This window comes from Haemorhous mexicanus, chromosome 3, assembly GCF_027477595.1.
Source record: "Haemorhous mexicanus isolate bHaeMex1 chromosome 3, bHaeMex1.pri, whole genome shotgun sequence".
Lineage (NCBI taxonomy): Eukaryota > Metazoa > Chordata > Aves > Passeriformes > Fringillidae > Haemorhous > Haemorhous mexicanus.
In genome coordinates this window covers 783,008-805,491 of record NC_082343.1, presented here as the reverse complement: position 1 = coordinate 805,491, position 22,484 = coordinate 783,008, and the positions used below count along the sequence as shown (strand labels likewise).

The window sequence follows — 22,484 nt, the reverse complement described above, 5'->3', positions numbered from 1 at the left end:
TGTCTGGATTAATCAATGTATTGACCTGAAGTGTAGTGAGAGAGCTAAACACCAAGGAGCCATATCAGTGGGCTTGGAGCTCAGAAAGAACATACTCAGGTTTGGCTGCTATTGTAAGGAATAAGGTCTGAAGGAAAGAATACCTGCTAGGAGGAAAGGGAAACATTAGTAACATTTTCTATGAGAGTAAGTGATCACGGTAGCTCCATCAACACTCTCCTACTAATTGTCATGGCAAAGATTGCTGGTTTACACATACAGTTTTCAATTTGACTTGGTTATGGTATGGCACAAAATCCAAGAACTCTGGGACAAAAGAACCCAGAAGAGCTGGGGAAAACTGTGGTGGCAGTGATATATCCAGGGCAGCAGCACTGAGCATTAGCTTCCCCCATGCCAGGTCTCCCTTATCAAATCTAAGACTCTGCTGTAAGTTGACACAGTTAACTTTTTCATCTGAAGCAGAAGTTGCACCCTGTACCTGGGAAGTCTTTCCTAACATATTTAATGAATTGCTGAGAAAGTTTATGCTCTCTCCTGGTAGGTAATTCGGGCAAGATGAGCCCACAGAGTGACCCTTCCAGGCTCTCTCCTGGTAGACTCAGCAGTGGAACAGCCACTGCACCTGTCAGAGATTGTGGAACATGTTATTTCTCTTTCCAAATGCTGAACCCATCCCGGGAGCTGGCAGTGGCAAGAGGACAAGCCTGGGCTCCCAACTGTTCCCCAGACTGTCAATAGCAGGATAATCAGATGATTATCATCCCTCTCCTCATTTAACCACAACTGAGCAAGGCCAAGCAAGGGAACAGGAATGAGGCTTATTCCAACTGAACCAATCAATTTCTTGTATAGGAGTTCCCCCTGCTTGACCTCAGGGATTTCAGCAGCCCTGCATTGCTTTGGAAGCACTGCTTTCATGGCCTTAGCTGTTCTTTGTGCAGATTGCCCTTCCTCACAGTAAGCAGCACTGGACTCCACAAGCAGCTTTGAAGCCCAGATGTTTCTCCATCAGGCCCAGGGTATAAGTGCTGATCTCTGCCCCATTACACTGTCTCCCTTCTGTTTGCCTTTCTAAAAGCTACTGCACTAAGTTGCTGAGAGCCAGCACCATCAGATCTGCCTCACAGACACTAAATAACTTTATTTGCTGGGTATGGGGTGAAGCATGTGATCAATATTTCAGTAGCCTCATGTAACATAAGATGAGAAAGACTCCAGAACACTTATTCCCTCACCTTGAAAACTGAGAACTTGCAGTGCATAGGATTTTAAACAGGATACAGTGACAGGGTGAGAGCCGATGGGACAAATAAGGCAGTTTGTATTTTCATTGCCATCTAACCATCGGCCTTGAAGCAAACTGAAAACCAGCTACAAAATTATCATCTTTATTCCTTCACCTCAGCTTTTTAGCATTATGAGCTGCAGATAAAGAACTAATAAAGAGAGTCAGAGCTTGTTACTAACATAACATCACACTGAAGTCATCTGGAATCCTCCCCCTGAGTTCTGTGTGTTCCAAGCCACAGTGTTAGACAAGTAAACATGAAAATAAGTAGCAGAAATAATTTCAGAACTCCTGGGCTGAGCAGAAGAGAGACCCTCATAGGAAATGGTGATGGAAGCGGCGCAGCATTCCCTCCTCCACGAGTGCCACAGGGTACAGAAGCTGCAGGTTCAGTAACTGAAGGTTTTACTGAACAAACCTTGCTAACCAAGCCAGTGATGAACTCTGAGGACTCCCTGAGCTGTCAGCTCTGCAGTGAACTCCTGCCCTGCTCTGTGGTACTGGAATGCTCCCCTGACTCTAGGGACCCCAGCTGTCATCCTGGGGAGCACATGCTGGGAGTGCAGAGCTGCTGGGCTGCCCCACCATCCCCTTTTACTTTGCCACATCCCTGGCTGAGGAGTGCCTCCCTCTTCCTCAGTAACTCTGAAATCACCTTTACCTCAAGTCAAGTTGAACTGTAGGGGCACACAAGAAATCTGTATTTACGACATCCAAAAATGAAACACTTTTAGGAAGAATTTAGGTGACAAAGATAAAAGGAAAAACAACACAAAGAAAATTCCCCCCAAACCCCACAACCAAACCTCTATTGACATTACTCTTATACCTGAAACACCCCTCTCCCAAAACCCAGCTAACCTGCTGCAGACCCCTTCCCGAGACTGTTTTACTATGTAGCGTTCATTTGAGCTGCATTCAACAGAGAACTTCTTGGCAAAACACTTCAGTTTTTGTCACTATTTGTCTTTATAAGCCTTGCTGACAATTTGGGATTTTTTCCCTTGAAAACAACCACACCAAAAGAGACTCAGCTTTCTTCCCAAGTCTCTTCTCCTCTAAGGACACAGTATCAGGGACCTAACAGTTAATGCATGGATTTTTTTCCTTGATGAAAAGGCCTATTCCTAAGAGTGCATATCAATTGGTAGAAAGAGTCAGTGTTGGTTTTGACAAAACAATTATAGAAAGAGTACAAAGAAGAGTGAAAAAGCCTAAACTAGTTTAGTAAATTGTACATCGATCCGAGTGATACCAACAGCTTCATGCAGCAGCATCAAAACCAGAAGCAGAACAGATCCCAGGAAATTCAGGAGGAGGAGCTGGGTGGTACCTGCCAGCACAGTCCTGAGGAGGCTGTGCTGCTGCGTGAAACAAAGGCTGTTTCAAGGAGCAGGCTATTTACGTCCCTTGAGAGGGCACAGTTGGAGCAATGCCCTCACAACAGCTCCCAGGAGGACCTTCAGAATTAGCCAAATGTGTACATTTGTGTCATTCTCCCAAGCTGGCAGGTCTGAATAAGGAAATTTTGGGTGGAATGCACCACACAGCAGATTTTTTTGCAATAGCATCAGAATCCAGAGAGATGAATAGCAGTGATAATTACTTCCACAGTACAAAGGCTTAAGGAAAAACCAGGCAATCCTCAAGCACACCTTGCAGCTGAAGTCAGGCTGTCACCAGCCCAGCTCCCCCTGATGTCATCAGGGCTCCAGGCCCATGCAGCCCGACAGTCCTTGTGGTGCACAGCCTCCCTCCAGAGGTCAGCTGCAGGACAGCTGTAGCGTCCTTGGGCTTTGACATCCACAGAGAACACCCAGCACAATGCAGAGACAGCAAGTGGAACAGAGGATGGCAGAGGATTGTTCCACATGTTCCAGGAGGGACTGAGCAGTGCTCTCAGCCTGGCACCTTCTGCTAGCACCAAAACCAAAAACTTCACAGCCTTTGTATTTTGAACATTTGGAAGCACCCATTCAGCAGTGAAACATTTTCATGTGTAATTAGATGATTTTGGAGCTGCAAAGTGAGCATGTCAGTAATGGGGACTTTACTCATCATGGGGAAGAATGTATGTTGCAGGAACAATTGAGGTTAATGTTTAAGAGTACATAAAACAAGGGGCAAACAGTAATAAATGTTCTTTGGCATAACTTTGATTTAGACATGATTTAACGATGATCTCATTGTCAGACACAGTGGGCAAAACCTCTCTGCTGTGGGCTCCACAGATTGCATTCATCCAGGGCACCCTGGAGCCAGTGGAGCACCTCCTGGATTGTCCCAGAAGCTCCTTCCTGGCTGTGAGAGATGTCCCCGTGGGAAGGGAGGGGAGCTGCTTTTAGCAGCCAGGAGAGAGCAGCCCCCAGGCTGCCCTAACTCACAGCACGTCGGAGCTCTGGGCAGCACTGCCCTCCCGTGAGGGCTCGGCACTGCACCCCTGGGGCCGTACCAGGCCACGGGACACTGTGCCCACGTCTGGGCTCTGCTGTGTCTCCCACGTTTGTCTCTGGGAGCTCCAGGGCATGCTCAAAGCTCGGGGCAGTTCACACCTCTCCTTCCTTAGGGCAGTCAATCACCACTTCCTTACTGTAGTCAGTTTCTACCAGCACCATCCCACTTGCATTCCTGCAGTAGCTTGCCACTTCTCCAAAACTGAACTCTCAGCCAAAAAGAGCCCAGCAGCTTGAGGCTTCAGACCTTGGAATAATTTTCTCTAGTGAACTTTATTTATCTGTACAGGCAGGGAATACTCTGAATTTCTGTAAGAGGATTTTAATCCTATTTATTTTGGAGATGCTGCAGTACCCTAATACCAGAGCAGCACCTCTGCTCTTGAAGCCACATTACTTTGAACCATTTAATATGATGCTGAGCTGCTTCTTGCATCAGGAATCCTCATTATCACTCTCAAAAAGCTCATGGAAAGCTGATCACCATGAGAAAAATAAATCAAGCATAAAAATCTAAACATATACATGCAGTTACATGCACATTCACATTTGGGGTGAAATACCAAGTACCTGGAGTGGTTATAGTCTGGTTTTGGTGTTTCCACAACCTCCAGAGAAAAAGCATGCAGATGTTTCAGACAGGATATTCAGTTACTTCCATATTGGACTAAATTTCAAAATACATGTGCTAACTTTTCTAATGGGAATTTAATGTGTGCTGCTCAACAAAGTGAAAAAGGAGAATTTACCCCGGGCCTTTGGCCAAGACACGTGCCTCCTTATTTGTGGCAACAGCAAAACTCTAACACAGAACAGGCTGGGAAACATCTACTGTGCCATGTCTACATCAACCATTTAGTGCAGCCAAGGAGAAAGAGAAGGTCCTGGATGCTATGTTTTCCAAAAAGGAAAGCAATACACCAAGGCACGACAGTGCATCACTACCAGTCCAGCCAATTTGCACCACAGAGTGCTAACACCAAATAGCTGCTATACAAATGGCACTCCTTGCAGGGTAAATAATGAAACTTTATGCTAAAACAATGTTTTCTCTTGTTGTGACTCACCACACAGTCCCATGGCTTTCATCAAACGCCTTTCCATGCTGTTGGACATGCATCCAGCTGTGTCACCACTTTCCTGGCAGAAGAGATTTCACATCAAAAGACAATTCTTTTTTTTTCTTTTTTTCTTTTTTTTTTTTTTTCCCCTAATGCTAGAGGTGATTTGCAAACAATTCATCAGCCAGACTTGGCCAGGAACAAGACAGGCAGTGTTGCTGCAGTTATCCCATACATACATGACTGCTGGGCCTGGCAGGAGCACTGAGGGCTGGGCTGTGGCATTTGGGAATTCGGACTAAAGGAAATGGATGGAAAGGAGATACAGAGCTCGGGCAGTCCCAGGGCTACTGCTGCTGCCTTTTAGAATGACTTAGGCTTCACTTGACAAACTCTGAGAGAGTTTTTCCCCATTCACAGGCATTTTCTCCTGTTAATACAGGTTTCTTTGTCCAGCTGACTGTGAACGATCCCATTTCCACCCAAGCTCTTTTACATTATCGTGCTACACAAACCCTGGGGGAATGGCCGGGCAGATGGGTGATACACGCACCTCGCCACTCCGTTTTTGTGGCAACTCCAGAAAAGTCTGGAGGTGAAACAACCGCACAGACTTTCATAGGGGAGGAAAAAGAGGCTTGGGGAGTAAGTCAGCTACCAGAAGAGAGAGCCCACGACTCCCAAGTCCTTCCCGAGCGCCCGCCTCACCCCCGGCGGGGCGCTGGTCCGTACCGAGCTGAGGGGAGCCGCCGGCGCTGAGGGGATCCGGTGGCACCGCGGGGATCCGGTGGCACTGAGGGCACCGCGGGGATCCGGTGGCACCGCGGGGATCCGGTGGCACTGAGGGCACCGCGGGGATCCGGTGGCACTGAGGGCACCGCGGGGATCCGGTGGCACTGAGGGCACCGCGGGGATCCGGTGGCACCGCGGGGATCCGGTGGCACTGAGGGCACCGCGGGGATCCGGTGGCACTGAGGGCACCGCGGGGATCCGGTGGCACCTCACGGCTCCCAACCGCCCGACGCCGTTGCCAAGGAGACAGCAACGGCGGCGATGGCGGCCGCTGAGGCGGGCGAGGGTCCGGCTGCGGCCGCCGAAGCGAGAGAGGGTCCGGCTGCGGCCGCCGAAGCGGGAGAGGGTCCGGCTGCGGCCGCCGAAGCGGGAGAGGGTCCGGCTGCGGCCGCCGAAGCGGGAGAGGGTCCGGCTGCGGCCGCCGAAGCGGGAGAGGGTCCGGCTGCGGCCGCCGAGGCGGGCAAGGATTCGGCTGCGGCCGCCGAGGCGGGCAAGGATTCGGCTGCGGCCGCCGAGGCGGGCAAGGATTCGGCTGCGGGCGCTGAGGGTCCGGATGCGGCCGCCGAGGAGGGCGAGGGAACGGCTGCGGCCGCCGAGCCCTCGGTGCCCCCCGGCTCCTCAGGTGAGTGCCCCGGGCTGCCGAGGGTCGCAGGCGCCGCCGCCGCCGGGCATGGAGGCGAGAGGGCGGCAGGGCTGAGCCGCCGGCTCCCGGCGCTGCGGAGGGCCGGGGCAGAGCCGGCGCGCCGTGAGGGCAGAGCGCAGCCTCGCCCCCCTCACGGCCCGCACCTCTCGCCGCTGGCATTTACCTCCTGTCCGCACGGCCAGACCCGCGCGTCCTTGGCAGGGAACACTGTCTGGGTCATCACCGGCTCTCCAGCATCCTCCCCTTCCAGCAGTTTCTCTCCCCTTAAAGCCAGTCTCCTCTACAGGCCGCCCGCTCCTCTGAGTCGCAGTCCAGGGAAAATAAACCAACCGCTGCTGCTCACCCTGTTCCTTGTTCCTGGGCGCAGCAGCACCTCATCCCCAACTCCAGAGCCTTCCCTGGACCCCAGCTGGGCTCCTGGCTGAGGAGCCGGCCCCCCCCAGCCCCTGTCCCGCAGGTGTTGCTCGCAAAGCTGATTGCCGGTGCTGGCAATCAGGGCTGCCAGTGCTGGCAATCAGGGCTCCAGGTGTGGGCAATCAGGGCTCCAGGTGTGGGCAATCAGGGCTCCAGGTGTGGGCAGTCAGGGCTCCAGGTGCGGGCAATCAGGGCTCCAGGTGCGGGCAATCAGGGCTGCCAGTGCAGGCAATGAGGGCTGCCACTGCTGGCAATCAGGGCTCCAGGTGCTGGCAATCAGGGCTCCAGGTGTGGGCAATCAAGGCTGCCAGTGCTGGCAATCAGGGCTCCATTACACCCCAGTTCCAATGGATACTGTGGTGCCTGGAAGTTGCAAGGCAAGCTGAAGACAAAAGGATGCACATATTTTGATCCAACCCGCTGGGAACTGCCTTTACAGCCCGCAGGACTGGGCCCCATTTCCCAAAGGACTGGATCTGGGCTGAGAGCTCCACATGACATTGAAACCTGCTCAGTTCACACCTAAGTGCCCATCACTGTGCCCAGCTGTGCCTCAGCCCAAGGCAAGGCATTATTGGAGAATTACCACCGAAAACCCACAGCATTAAGGGCTATTCATGATACTGGAATTCAGTTTTAGGAAGATTTTGCTGCATCCTGTTAAACATTAGTCACAGCCAAAAATCCAGTGCAATTATTCACATAAAGCTGTAAATATAGCATGGCACTGTTACCATATTGGTTCCTTTTATACTGACATGTAGGGCTCGTGCTTATCTCTGTGCCCAGCGTGTAAAGGAATTAAATTTAGAAAGCGCTCAGCTATTTTCTCCCACTAAAGATAAAACACATGGAAATTTTGTTTACTGGTTTGTGAATAGTGATAATTAAATGGATGTTTTCAACTGGAAATGTTGAAATTGACAAAACTTTTGCAAACTTTTAAGCGGAGTCACAAGTGCTTCCAGCAGCAGTCAGGCAGCAGGCTTTGACTGGGAGACAGGGAATGAGATCAGTTGCTAGAAGTTCCCTCTCTATCAATCTACTTCCATCCCAGCTTGGAAAGCTTTGTGGGAAAACAGAAATCCGACTAAAATGATTTTCTTAATGCCAGGTGTCCTGAGAAAAGGATTAATGTGGATTTGAAATGAGTTCATGCTCTCCATCAGAACAATGAAACAAGCTGGCAGAATGAAGGCAGCGAGTCTGCTGATGCTTGTCAACAGATAAAATTGTTGCTAAGCAAATGCTACAGGCTTGGGATTTGTGGTTACGGCTTCATGAAGCCCTCCCCAGAGCAGGACTGTCTCAAAGCCACACTAACAATCCCTCATTTTCCATTAAACCATCTATTACAGGTGAAGTGATAAAAAAATCTATGAAATACACAGGGTTGGTAGCATTTACTTAATGAAAATTGACAAGATGTTGCAGTTTTCATTTTAGAAGCCTTTTTCCTTGCTTATAACTTTACATGACCCTGGGCAGAGTTTCTTGTCCTACCTGTGTTTCTTTGATGCTGCTACTTTAGAAGCTTCTAATAAAACTTGATCCAGTCACTTTCAAAAAATGCTGCAAAGAAATATTAACTGTAACAGTTTAAATGTTATGGTTGTTTTCTTGTAAATTGTTGGTTCTTAATGCTTGAAGCAAAGACTTTAAACTGGCTAAGGACTCAGTGGTGGCTGAATTGTGATAACAACAGACTTCACTATTGCGATAAAAACAATTTCACTTCTGCTCATGGAAATAATTTTATTGCTGCATGTGAAATATTAAAAGAAATACAAAAAATATTGTGATAAGCAGCTGAAAAGCACCAGAAAAAATCTGATCAGAGCTAAAATGGTAGTCAATTGAGCATTACACTGTGAGCAAAAATGAAAGTGTGCAGTAAGGTGTGCCATCAGTCTCATGTCCAGCATAGGGCAGAGGTTATAGGGAGCAAGTATCTCAAGGAATCTCCAAGATAATCCATTAAATAAATCCAAATCCATACGTATTGAATGTTATATCCATTTGTTCATGTTTGTTCATTGAAGGTTAGTTACTTACAGGTTTTAACTAAGTGCAGTTCTGCTCATGTTCTGTGGCATTACTAACCTATGTCCAAGGAGAACATATGTTTGCTGCTTCAGGGGGAGAAAGAAAGGAAGAAAAAGCAAGTTTTCATCCTAAATAAGTTACTGAAAAAAATCCAGGTGCAAGTCATGAATAACAGTGGGAAGAAAGATTTTTGGAAGTAAACCCAAGTTCCTTACTGCTGCAGGATGGTGGGAAGTGGAACAAAAGCATAAGAGAACATTTAAGCTTGTCAGTTCCATCTGAGTATCTTTCTTTTGCTGAATTTCAGTGGTGTAAGTACTGTAAGAGCCTTCCTGCAGAACCTTCCTGCTGCTCCTCCTCACAGCCCCTGCAGGGTTTGCATCACAACTTTTCCCTGTACTCAGTAGCCAGAAAAAAGCTTCCTATATTGAGGATTTGCTCAGAAATTGCTTCAGGCTCTAAAAGGCAGGCTCTGTGGGGACTCCAGTGTTCACCTCGAGCAGGGCATTTCTCTGAAGTGCCCTTATTTCTCAGCTCTGAGCTTTAGGACTACAGGGTTGCTACAGGTGTAATTCCTGTCAGCAGGATAAAAATCTCTGCATTTATTCCCTTTCACTGGACAAAATGTCAGAGGAAGAACAACATGGTAGGGATGAGAACGAACAAGCCACAGGTGACAGATGTAAGTTATTGCTACCTAAAGATTTAATTGTCTGATGTAAGAATATACTTGTTTATGATCAGAATGAGGCTTATGTAAGACCTAAACAGAAAAGGATTTAAGTAATGCCATGTTTAAGTGGAGAACATCTGAGAGCAGCTGACCTATGCAGACCAGGTTTTATTGCAAAGAGAAAGCCTTTGCATTTTAGTACCCACTTAAACACTTTTGCAAGGGAGCAGCTTCTAATAACAACACCTTCAGCCAGCACAGCTGGATGCACAGGCAGGGAGCTGAGGGCCTTGTCTGGCAGGGAAGACAAGAGGCACAGTTCTCAGAGATCTGCCAAGAGCTGACCCAATCTCTGTTCCAAAACTAGGCTGCACACAGACCTTCCAAAGAAATGAAAGGCAATAGCTACAGAAAGTACAACTGGCAAGTTGTACTTGTGGTACAAAAATCACCTCTCTGTCCATTCCCAACATGATTCACCTCCAGTCATCTTTTTCTACTTTTCCTGCAGTTTTCCCTCAGGCTTCCTTCCCAGAATGGGAGGCCTTGCCTCACAAAGTTTGCTGGAATTGTGCATCCTTCTGCATCTCTCTGCCATCTCCCCTTCTCACAGACGTCCACAAAGCACCCAGCAGTAGCCAGGAGATGCTGAGTGGTCCCATTTACGGACTACATTGCAATAAGAAACCCAAGCAAACCAAACGCCAAGTGTTCTCTAACAGATGTTCCTTCACCTTTTTGTGTTGCATGTCCTGTAAGAGTTCCAGAGGACAGGCTGACCCAAGGCTTGCTGAAGCTGATAGGAAGCTTTCCATCCACTTAGGAAAGCTTCAGAAATGATCCCTACAATGTCTGACCCTTCCTGACCCTCCAGCTGAGACTAGCTAAAAGAGGCTAAAAAACCTGAAAGAAAAAAAAATGAAAAACATCCAGAACTGAGGCAAATGCTAAGTCCTGCACTGAATTTTTTTCAAGAAGCTTGTGATGCATGACCTGGAAGAACCTTTTCCCAGACCAGCGTGCTGCTATCTCTATTTTTTTTTTCTCCAAGGGTTTTGTTACAGAGAATTTTGACTTATTTTTTTATTTATATAGCCCAGCAGGAAGTTCATGCATCAGCTACCAGAAAAAAAAAACCCCAGAAAACAGGGAAGGTGCTCAGGCACTGATGAGGTGATGTTAATGTAAATTTTAGTATCAATTTTATGTTTCAGGAAGTGCAGAGGACACGATGTCTTGTGACATTTTCCCCCGTTGAAAATAACAGATGAACAGCCTCCCCTTAGGCTTCCAAGTGATTGTAGATTATAACAGTTCCTTGAATGGAGAGCAGTTACCCTACAGCTTCTTAACTTAATTTTCTCCTTGAATGAGACCTCTTCAGAACAGTTGGATGACTAGAAAGAAAAATTTTGTAAGGTGCTACTTGGGTTTATATAGTCTCTATATGTGCTGTCCACAGTAAAAGATAAATTAGTTCAAAACCTAGTGCTCTGTCCAGGTAAAGTGGATATTTTCATTCTGTGAACAAGGTCTGATTCCTGATTTTACTGGCATGTCATTATAATCTCTTCTGTGAGATCACGTTTCTTTTTTGTCTGTGCAGAAAGTACTTCCTTGAAAGAAGAAAAGCTTCCCTATCCTGGGATGCTACCAGTAGATAAAAGGCTTCTAAATTTACAGATCTACAAACTTCTTCAGTGTGTTCACGAGAAAGACAAGAAGCAAATAGAAAACCTGATCCAGAAAGGATTCCCAGATCTCATTAATTACACCGAGCCCAAGGAAGGACACAGTGCCTTCCACGTGGCCGCCATGAAGAATGACATTGAGATGTGCCGCTTCCTGCTGGAGCACGGAGCGCGCCCCGACGTCCACGACAGCATGGGCTGCACGCCAGCCATGAAGGCAGCTGAGCTGGGCTTTGAGGCAATTGTGGAATTGGTAGCAAAAGCTAACGCAGACATGACTGCTGTGGATAATGAAGGGAAAGGTGAGTGAGAAGGAAGTACCACAGAGCAATCCCCTAACTGTGTGGCACACTTACTGCACGTGGCGTGTCCTGCCTGCGGAGAGGAGCTGTGCTTGAGGGTTATCCTTACAGCCCAACAGAAGCTGTTGGCCATAACAGCTTTGATGAAAATGGAAATAATTCTCCCTGAAGAGTCTAGGCCTTTAAATCATAAGTCTCCCCAGCAGAGAGCTGAGAGGTAACTTAAAATTGAGACTCACATTCCTCCCATGGCCTGTGACATACTGAGCTCTGGTTTTCTCCTCAAGCAAAGTCTCTGAAGCAGAAATCTTTTTTGCATGGCTACACCCTCAGTGAAGGGGTCTCTGCTGCAGACTGGTTAGCTGTAAAGCTCACGGCCTTACAACTCTTCTGGCAATTTCCTTTTGCACCCTAATCCCCACTGGTTTCCTTTGCAGGTATTTTGTTTTACTGCCTTTCACCTACAGTTCGCCACACCCACTGCCTGCAAATTGCCTTGGATTATGGTGCCGATGTTAACAACTGTACCACTACTGGGAGGTCTCTGCTTCTACAAGCCTGTGAGCAAGCTCATGAGGTTAAAGATATGTGCCTGATTTTCTTGGAGAAAGGAGCAGATCCCCATGCAAAAGATCCGGTATGAGCCTTTCTGTAACTAAGAACAGATACAGGAGTATAGAGCAGAGTACATGACCTTAAATCCTCACATTGAATGATAAAGCAGTGAAAATTGCTTAACTATGTGGCCATACCTCTTCCCCTCTTCTGTACCACCCTTTTTTTGGAGGAGAGGGATTTAAGTGTTCTTTTTGATTTTTGTAGGTTTAGAGTGCAAATATTTCCCCAAACTTACGTGTAACTGGGTCAGCTGTTAGGAACTGCAGTTCACTGTACTTCAGTGGAGCAGTGCTGATTTGTATTTGCCTTGATGTGTCCTTAGATTTTCAGAGTTGAAATTGTATTCATTAAAAGTTATTTTAGTGAATAATATTCACTAAAAGGTAGGGGAAATCTGATGAGCAATAAAGGCAGGAACAAGGCATGAGAAACTTTTTTCTATTTTGTATGTCTTAATCATTTATTTGTTTACTTCTTTAATTTAACAAAGACCTGAAAGACTGAAGCTCTGTGCTGTTGAAAAATCAAGAAGCTCAGGCTTTCCCTTGGAGTTATCCAAAGAAAACATCCATTATTATCTAGGAAAAGACAATATTAATGTATTTGAGTGGACTTTTCCTCACAGAACCATAGTGAAATTCCCTGGTTGCGTTGCCTTCCCCATAGCACTCTTCCAGCCACAGCTCCTGATGCTCCTGCGTTCATAATCAGAGGTGGTATTTTGTGTTAGATGTTGTAAATATGCATGAGAAGATACCCACAGATTCCAGGATTCCTTAACTAAGGAATTGACTTTCATGGGCATCATTGAAGGGACTCAAGCCTTCAGTGTACTTGAGTTGCTGGCATCTGGCTGCTCTCTCCTAGCAGCACTATGAGCAGATTCTGAAAGCTTACCGGCGAGTATCTTTGAGGCTATGAGGCTTGCGGGTTGCCGCCAGTAAGAGCTGAAAGGAGGCTGCCAGCTGCGGGGCAGCCCGGGGCAGGCAGGTGCCCTGCTGCAGCCCTGCCCAGGGCAGCAGGCGGGATGCTCTCTGCTCCTGCAGGCCACCGGCCGCACGGCCGTGATGGAGGCTGCGAGGGAGGGCGCTGCCGACGTGGTGCTGGCTCTGCTCCGGAGGGGAGCCGACGTGAACCTCTTCGACTTCGAGAGGCACAGCGCTGCACATTTCGCCGCCAAAGGAGGCTTTTTAGAGGTATGAACGTTTGTGGTGTGAAAGCATTGCTGCAAAGCCAAACCTGGGTGGGCTTTTTGTTGTTCCAGGGTTTTGCTTTGGGTTTTTGGAGTGTGTTTTTGTTGGGGTTTTTTTGAGTCCGTTATCTCAGCTGATCAAAGCATAATGATCAGTAATCAAAAGCAGATTCTTTGTAAGCATCAAAGGGATTCCAGCAGTGATAGACAGGCCAGACAGGGGCTCACAATGAACTGGCAAGAAGATTGTCCTTGGTGTCTACAACTACACAAGGTTTCTGTTTCATCAGTTAAATAAGCATAATACTGTAGGAAACATTAATGTTATATGTGCATTGATCAGCTGCACATGAGAGAGAATTTTATCATTAGAATGGGAATGTAAAATATTGCATTTATTTGTAAATCAATCTCACATTTTCACGTGTTAAGAACAGACAAGATGTTTTGTGGGACTCTGTTTGTTTTTCTAGATTCTGACGATTATTTCAGGTTATGGTGCAGACTTGAAACTGGTTGCTATGAATGGTAACACCCCACTTCATTATGCTGCAGAGGGAGGATTTACAGATTGCTGCAGGTATATAGGACAAAGAGGTACATTAAAACTAAATTACTTCACAACTATTATCTGTATTCTATTTCTGTGCTAAAGGAGATTTCATTTGGGTATCTCTCAAGGATTTGACTCTTGGGTACCCTGTGGCAAAATTCTTATTCAGAAGGGCCTAACAGAGGCTCTTATCTCATGTGGATGAGAAAACATTTCTCAAAGAAAGCAGCAGAAACACCAGGGGTTCGTATAACTTAGTGTTGGACAGTATTGGGTGGTTCTGGGTTTAGTTGGGTTTGGATGTATTGTATTGAACCTTCCAATAGAAAATACATTTTTGATTTGATGATCACTTAAAAAAAAATCTCTGTGCAGCCATGAGGAAAACTTCATGCCCATGGGTACTGAAACATGCCCTGAAGCAGCTGTGATCTTTCCTGACTTGATCAGATGATCATGGCACTTCAAGCTTTGATCCAAGAGCACCATGCAAAATCCCACATTCTGTTCTTGTGATCAAACAAGTGATCCATTGCCAAATTGCAATGTTGGGCTATAGAAGTAAGTGACACTTTAATCTTAGTTTGCTTCTTGACCGTGCACACCACTTCAAGTAAAAATGTAAAGTTTCCACTGAATTCTCTTTATGCATATTCATGAGTGGATAAATAAATAGAGCATGGGTTGCTCAATGCTTCTCCCTTTGGGAAAAAAATATGGACATGTGGCTGACCTTCCAGCCTGGGATCAGTGATGTGGTTCCACCTACCACTGCTATTCATATGAAATTGTAGTCCTGTGGCAATGAGTTGCCTGTGCATTACAAGTTTCTTATATAATTAGGAATTGCACTGCACTATTAGCCATATTGTGTCCATATTTCTAGGCTGTGATCCTACATGGTCCAACTTGATAAAACTGACCCCAAGGGATGTTGCCAAGGCCGGTGGGTTTAAAGCAGCAGCAGCAGTGCTGCGCAAAGCTGAAAAAGCCTTAAAGAAGCCAGATGAGATCCTTGCCTGGTACCTGAAGGTGTACGACTGGTCCTTGCAGCACGAGGATGACATCCGCAAGGAGTTTGAGATTGACGAGGAAGAAGATGGGATAGTGTCCAAAAGTGATTTTATGGCAGTCATTCGGAAGCGCTGGGGCACCGTGGATCAGGAACAAATAGAAGTTCTTGCTAAAAAGCATGAAGTATCTTCTGACAAGATCAGCCTGGATGATTTTTTTAAAGGCTCAAAATACCTGCAGAGAACCTTTCTGCTGTCATCCTTTGGGCCCAAAGCAAAGAAGAAGAAGAAACCGCAGAGAAAGAAAGGCAAGAAAGGCCTCCCTGTGCCAATCTGTGTAATCCCCAAGAGTGAACTTCCCCTCAGGGAAGATGGCCTCCCTACCTACATGGTTGAGGCTGTCCCAACCCTCCCTGAGGAGCAGCGATTCAAACGCGCCCTCCACTCCGCCCACCCCGTGTTCGATGACCGTGCCTGGTACGTGGAGGAGCCCAGGAAAACCCTCATGGATATCAACTACCTGGTCAGAGAAGGAGACTTTGTGTCTCTGCAGAGAGCCTTCGACCAGGGCGTGCCAGTAGACATAAAAGATAAATATTACAAAACACCTCTGATGGTTGCTTGTGCAAGTGGCAACATAGTTCTTGTGGAGTTTCTTCTGGAAAAGGGGTAAGATAATTTCAATTTAATTGCTGTTTTGGGAAGGCTTTCAAAACCATAAATATCCGGTAAATGTCTGGATGCAAAATGCTATGGTTTGTTTTTTGCTTACATAACATTTAATATTCAAGTTACTTCCCTAAGATCTCAAGTCACAGGGATAAGGTTATTATTTTTCACAATTCAGTAGCATGGAAATGAAAACAACCCAGAGACAAGTTCCCCAGGACTGCAATTTTTGGTGTCTGGCTGTTGACATTTGGTCAGCAGCAGAGGTTCATACCCAAGTAGTAGTGCATCAAGTAGTGCATCAATTAGTGCATCCTCACAAGTGAACTCTCAAAACTGGGAAATGATTTTGGGGAAATCTGACTCGAAGGACTTGCCTGAAATCATTGAGGTGATCCTGGACTTTCCTGTTCCATATGCCTGGTTTAAACCTTCACTTCCTTCTGCAGCTGAGGCAGGCTGAAACAGCAGGATTTACATCAGAAGCCCCTGCTACTAATTAGCTGCTCCTCGTTTTAGAAGTGCTTCAGCAATTCTGTAGCCTGCAGACACACTTGTGAAAAATCTCAATGACAGCTTAAAAATGAAAGCAATTTTAGAAAGATTCAGTCATACTTGTGTAATAGCATAATCTCTTATTGTCAGACTGCTCTGGTCCTACAACCCTTCACATAATTGCTTAAATGAATATTTTCAAAAGATATTTACGTTAACTCGGTTCTCTCTCTACTATACATAGATAGAATTCATGTTAATGGTAATATCTCAAGGAAAGGGGCTGTAGTCATTGCTCTGATTCCTGCAAAGACTAACAGCACATGGATCTTTCCACACCCTGATAATTAATTAACTGACATTCCTAGAGCATATGGAAAGTTGGGTAATGTGTATATTCAGGTTTTCTGAAGATAAAGATGTAGAAGCTACCAAATTAATCCACCAGATTAATCTCTACTCCTTTTCCCAAGCACTCAGTAGACAGCACTGGAGTCACATCCTCTTTAACACAGTAGAAACACAGTAACTTAGCTTGAAAAAATAGTACCAGTTTTGAGATTTTTTTCAATAGACAGAAATGAAAATGGCGAGGAAAGTTATCAGTAGCATTTAGGTTTGCATCTTTCAGCATCATGGGCTTGCAGTTTAGCATGGGCATCAAATACCTTTTACAATATAAACTTTTCAGTACAGAACCACAAATCCATATTGAATACAAAACAAAGCATTTATCCAGCTGAATGGGTAACATTTATTACGTTTAAAATTAAATTGGTGGTATCTACTTTCTTTCTTCCTTTAGAAAGAATTACAAGCAAATGAAATTTGGTGTGATGGGAAATTCTGTGCTGGATGGGCAGAAAGTGCCAAGGAATTTTTAAATCAGTGCTGTATTGTCCCTGTTCCTGTTGAATGGTTTGTTTCTGATAGGATGAAGTTAGGAAAAAGGATTCAGGGGCTGACAGAGTCTGAGTGCAGGCAAAGAGTTTGGGTTGAGAGAGAAAGTGAAATAACTGAAGGAGCTCATTTTAATGAGAATGAAAACAAATGAAAACTGCATACAAATAAACCATAACAGCTTAGTGACTGAAAGATAAGAGAGATAAACATGGTAGGTCAGGGGAATTTACTGTGCTAAGATCTCATCAAAGATAGAATTCTGAAAAAGATTAAAAATTTAAACAAGGGAAGAAGAACGGATTAATCCATGCTTTTATTTAGACAATTACCTGACCTGAAGAGCAAACAGCTATTCCTGGAAGCAGCTTCCTTCATAATTGTTCTTTCTTCCTTCCTCCTTGTCTTTTGGGAAGACAGCAGCTTTTTGTCCACCAAGTAAGAGGGACAGTGTCCCTAACTCCCTTCAGGACCTCTAGGGTGGTATTGCTTTTCCTCCCAGTTTCATCCAAAGGCAGCCTATTGCAGGGATCTCCCCTGAACTAGCCCTTGCTTTCTGCAGAGCATCCCAGTTTAAATTTGGGAGCAAACACAGATCCTAGCCCAGCAGCACAGTAGCTGAATAGTTTTTCAGTGCTCAGACTCCCAAGGCAGACCTTGTGTAACTCGTTTGTCAAAGGGAGAAGCCAGTGCAGAGAAATGGAACAGGCAGAGGGCAGCAACACTGAAAGGAAAGGTGAACACTTCCCTCCCGTGCAGGCGAGCTCTGCAGTGTTGCACATGTCCTGTAGCACCTCTTCTTAGCCCAGAAGTGAACTTTTGGAGTTCCTGAATCTGCTGTCTGCCATTCTAGGTGAAGCTGGAGCACTAGCAGCCTTTTACAGGACTAAGGTGCTTGAATGCCTGTGTTTTTTCCTGCACCCATGAAAAGCTCCATGTGGAGGACACTGATGGCTTAGGGGGAGACATGAGCAGCACCCAGGCACACTGACAATTACTATTCCATGTCAAGTTCAGGGACTCAGATAGGTTCAGGAGAGCAATATGAAAATAGCTATTTACATTGACCATGCCATTGCAGTGGGCAGTTCTAGTTGATTGCACTGGGAGCTGGGGCTGCTACTGTAGGTACCCAGCAGCTTCAGCTGCCACAGCTGCTCTTACCCTGTGCAGGGCTGATGTGAACGCAACAGACAACTTCCTGTGGACCCCTCTGCACCATGCCTGCTACAATGGACACCTGGACATCGCTGAGGTGCTGGTGAAGGCGGGAGCAGCCGTGAACGCCCCTGCAATAGGCGAAGCCACCCCGCTGATGAGAGCTGTGGAGGCCTGCAGGCTGGACATGGTCTATTTCTTAATCACTGCAGGGGCTGACGTCCAGGCTTTAGACAGCAATGGTAAATAGCAATGTCTCCAAAACAGGCTGTTTCTTTATTAAAAACACCTGGAACACTTGGAGAATTGTTCTGCGTTTAGGGTTGCTGTCAGGATTGGGATGAAGGAACAGGTTCAGTTAGTTTTCTCCAGACTGGAATAATTATTGAAAAAAGGCTTTTTTGGGCTTTGCATATCTAGAAAATGAAGTAACGTGATTAATTGTTCAATTCAGGAGACTGTTACTCCTCACAAGATACATACAGAGTTATAAGTGGCTTTAATGAAAACATTCTATCTAGTTATTATTATTTGAGGGAAAATTAGATTTCAGCTGTGGCTCAGAGTATAGTCTGCTACTCATTTAAGTGATTTATTTTTAGGCACAGGCAGCCCTGGTTAAAAAACTTCCTTGCTGCTCTACATGTAGATATAACTCCTGAGAAAAAAATATTTAACAGAAAACCAAATCTGAGCTGATACTGAAGTGTTACCTCCTCACAGCAGATCCCTCCTTCAGAGTTATTTCCACTGTCTCCAGAGTAATTTAAAAGTTCACATGTATCACCTTTCAAGCTCTTGCTCAAACATAGGAAGCAACATTGCTACACAATGAGACTTTCCTAGCCAAAATGCCTAGCAGTGAAACCCTGCTTGTAGCAGGGATGTGTATTCCTTATTCCTTATATGTTGTAGAGTTGTGATTCACACAGCAGCTCAGTCTCACAGGTACTTTACAGCCAGAATCTCCTAAGAACCGGGACAGATTTTTTTCCTTCATTAAGCACTGAAGCTGTTCATTTACATCAGGGGGCTTTCCCTTGGCAGCCACAGAGCAAGCACAGACAGAAGGAGATGGCCAGCACAGCACAAGGTCAGGAATGCAGACCATCTCCTGGTGCTAAATGCTCTCAGCTCTCAGAGATCAAAATGACAACCTGCAGGACCAACCAGTGTATGAAGCTGCAAATAGCCAAACATTAAGAACAAAGCAAGCAATATGAGAATTCCTGCAATATTCCTGCAAAACAAGTCTCAGGGCTCATTTCTGCCAGGTCCTATTTCTGCAAGCAGTTCTGATGACCGCTGGTCCTCACACCAAAGTCAGGCACGCTGCTGGCACATCGGATGGGTAATAAAACACTGGCCCTATTAAATTCAGTTGATTGTCCAGTTGCAATAAACCAGTGCCAAAGTTAATTTTCACAGTTTACACAGATATTTATTTTTTTAAATACAGGAAGAAGTGCTCTCGATCTTGCTGAAGTATTTGAAGATGCTACAATAATAGAACTGCTTGAAAATCAACTGCAAATTTTGGCAGAAGAACAAGAAAAAGAAGAAGCAAAGCCAGCGAAAGGTGGGAAGCCAAAACCACCAGAGCCACCGAAATCTGTGAAAACAGAGGTATGAGGGATGGTAACAAAGGACTGATTGGCTAACAGTTAGCAGGGAGCTGCTTTCTTTCCTTTCTCTGCCACCTGTTCCTCTCGAACGCTGTAACTTGGGCAGCTTTGTTAAAGTGACTATTTTCAGATGCCCATACTGTTCTTGTGAGTATTAGAACTTGTTCATTTGTTGAAATTTTTCTTGCTAATTAGACAAACTTCATGTCTTCCCCAGACACACATTAGAATGATGTCCTGTGTCACTAATGGACACAGAAAAATATTTCCTTTTCTTTTTCCCTCCTTCTGAAGTATATGCTCATCCAGCTCTGTTGTGGTCAACACTGAACAGCTGGTAACCATAATTTCTTAAAGGAAGAACCTCTTTTTTCACAAGATATGAACAATACCCTTCAAACTGGTTAAAAGGTTTTTTATTCTCCTAGTTGAACTCACTGAGACAATACCAGGCTTGTTAACTTCCTATTTTCCATTTTGTCCATTTTGTCCTATATCCTTCCTCTTCCACCATTTACCTGAGTCCTGTTTCTCAAATCCCACTCTGATGCTTGCCTGTTTTATTTCTGATTGCTTTTCCTGCACCCTCTGGGAGTCTTGAGCAACTCAGCATCGCCCTATTCCCAAGCTGACACCAGCCTCTGTGCTCACATCCAGGTTCTCCTCTTGTGGATGAGACCTTCCTGATTCACCTGCGGCACTTTCAGTCACATCCAGCATGCTATTTAGGGAGAAGATAAAACTGTATCTGCGTGGCTGGAGGTGTCCTTCAGCTGCCCTGGACAGTGCAGTAAATATGTCCCAGTAGCTAAATGTTGCCATCGCCTTGCACAAAGGTTTTGAATGTCAGGGACAGCACAGGACTTTCAGAGGCAGGAGGAAGACAACCTTAGGTGCTTGTTCATTCCTCACTTGGAAGGGGATGGGATCACCAGTGGTACAAGGTGACTGTCTTGGGAGTCACCAAGAGCAGTTAATGTTTTAGTGCCCAAGGCTGAGAGGTGCCTTTTCCCTTTCAAAAGGCTGGCCCTTGCAGTTTTTGATTTTAAAAAATCAGCTTTGACAGAAACAGGCTCTGAAGAGATTAGGGAAAATCCCCCCCAGTAAACATCGTAGCAGAGTACCAGAAGATACAGGATGCTTGCCTTGCTTGTGAATGTGATGAATTGGTAAAATTGGTACCTTCTTCCCCTTCAGTCTCCAGATGCATCTCCTCCACCTGAGGAGGAAGCTGTTCCTGAAAAGACAAAGCGTTCCCGTAAGGACAGTTCTGCTTATTGGAAGTCTTTGGCAGCGAGAGAAGACGAAAATGACATCTCCTTCAGACCCAGGAGAGTATGTACAGCAGCAAAACAGGAGTGCAGCTCCATGGTGACTTCTGATCTCTTGCTGAGATCAAAACCCAGAACAATCCAAGCATTCGTCTAACTTTGAGATGATGTGACACAGCCTGGAGAGGTTGCCACCAAACAAGAGTAAATTAAAGAGTTTGTGGATGTATAACTTATAATGACACAAATAGAAATATAAGACATATATTTGTGGAAATCAAATATTTGTTTTATATAGCAAAATCTCTTATCAGATTTTAAAATTGGATTAAAGTGCAGCCACAGTAAAATAAAAATGCAGCTACATTTATGACATGTATTTTTATTCTCCTGCTTTTAAAAGATAGGAGTCTATTTGCATAGCATGGTCACCAACTTCTAACTTGCCCTGTTGATTAGTTACCACATGATGACTTTTGGCAGTGACAGTTACTGAACTAGACGGATCACAGCACACTAAATATTTGCTGCCTAGAGTTGGAATAGTGGAAATACAGCTTTTCTGTCCGGGTCTTGTTCATACACACTTAGAAATAACTGAGAAACAGAACAACATAATCACAGTGAGGTAATTTTTGTAATATTTTTTTGCTCCTTAAAAAAGAAAAGAACGTCACTGCTGGCTGAGCAGTTGTGTTTAGAATTTGTTTATCATTTCCCTAACCCTGATTTGTGCTAGTTTCTACAATGGTCTCAGAGGACTGAGGCTGCATAGCTGATGACTCTACAGCTAATTACTATTTTCCACTCTGAGGATCGTGAGCCCAAGTCAGTAATTTTAAATAATTACCTTAAGATCTTCTTTCCTACATTATCTATAATCAGAGTCCATGGCATGATACAGATTGAAAGTGACAACAAGAGAATGCTCTGTTTGTACACACACAGATTGCTGACCTGTCTTCTGCTGGGAGGCCACACTGCTTCCTTTCTATGCCTCAGGAGTGCTAGAACGTGCCTCTCTTTGGCTAACGGTATCTTCTTAGTGCCTCTGTTGCAAAAGGCCCATCCACATTAACTACACAAACCTTTATTTTGTAGATATGGAGCCCTGATGCCACAGCAATGCAGCTTGCAGAACAGCGAGAAGTGCTCCGTGAACACGCTGCTCTTTGTGGTCACATGGAAGATTTTAAAACCCTCTTCAATAGAAAATTTGAGAAATAAGCACAGCACCTGCAAAAAGCTACTTCAGCACATGTTTTGAGGAGACAAAGATGTAAAAGGCTACTCCTTCATAAGGAAGGAATTGTGCAGTGCTCAGTAAATAAATCTCAGTTACCATAAAAGAAAACCTTTTCAAGTTTTTCCTCTATAGATTATGTTGCTTACACACAATCTTTTGTTGAGGGCTTAGTCTGGAAAAAGATTTATCCTCGTGTGATTCTAAGCCTTGGAGCTGGCTCAGTATATGTCGTGGAATAGCCACTGTTGTGACACACACATCTTTTGCAAAGGTGTGGCTTTAGCAGGCTTTCTTCACCCCAACACAAAACTTCTTCCTGGAAGATACATTCCCCTTCTACTCTAAATATGTAGATATGAGGATGGCATTCAGAAATTA

General features: G+C 45.3%; 1 protein-coding gene across 1 annotated transcript; it reads left to right on the top strand.

Annotated features, from left to right (window-relative positions):
* Positions 1-6,379: 6,379 nt before the first annotated feature.
* Positions 6,380-22,197, top strand: ANKEF1 (ankyrin repeat and EF-hand domain containing 1). Its single transcript, XM_059840456.1, has 9 exons — positions 6,380-11,366; positions 11,804-12,003; positions 13,031-13,180; positions 13,650-13,773; positions 14,616-15,411; positions 17,980-18,206; positions 19,424-19,590; positions 20,787-20,924; positions 21,962-22,197. Exons 1-9 carry the CDS (start codon positions 11,021-11,023, stop codon positions 22,085-22,087), a joined length of 2,274 nt encoding a protein of 757 aa, XP_059696439.1. The 5' UTR covers positions 6,380-11,020; the 3' UTR covers positions 22,088-22,197.
* The last annotated feature ends 287 nt before the right edge of the window (positions 22,198-22,484 follow it).

Coding starts and splice junctions, on each gene's coding strand:
- ANKEF1 (XM_059840456.1), top strand. CDS start 11,021: ATGCTACCAGTAGATAAAAGGCTTCTAAATTTACAGATCTACAAACTT. Junction 11,367..11,803: donor TGTGGATAATGAAGGGAAAG/GTGAGTGAGAAG, acceptor TTTCCTTTGCAG/GTATTTTGTTTTACTGCCTT. Junction 12,004..13,030: donor ATCCCCATGCAAAAGATCCG/GTATGAGCCTTT, acceptor CTGCTCCTGCAG/GCCACCGGCCGCACGGCCGT.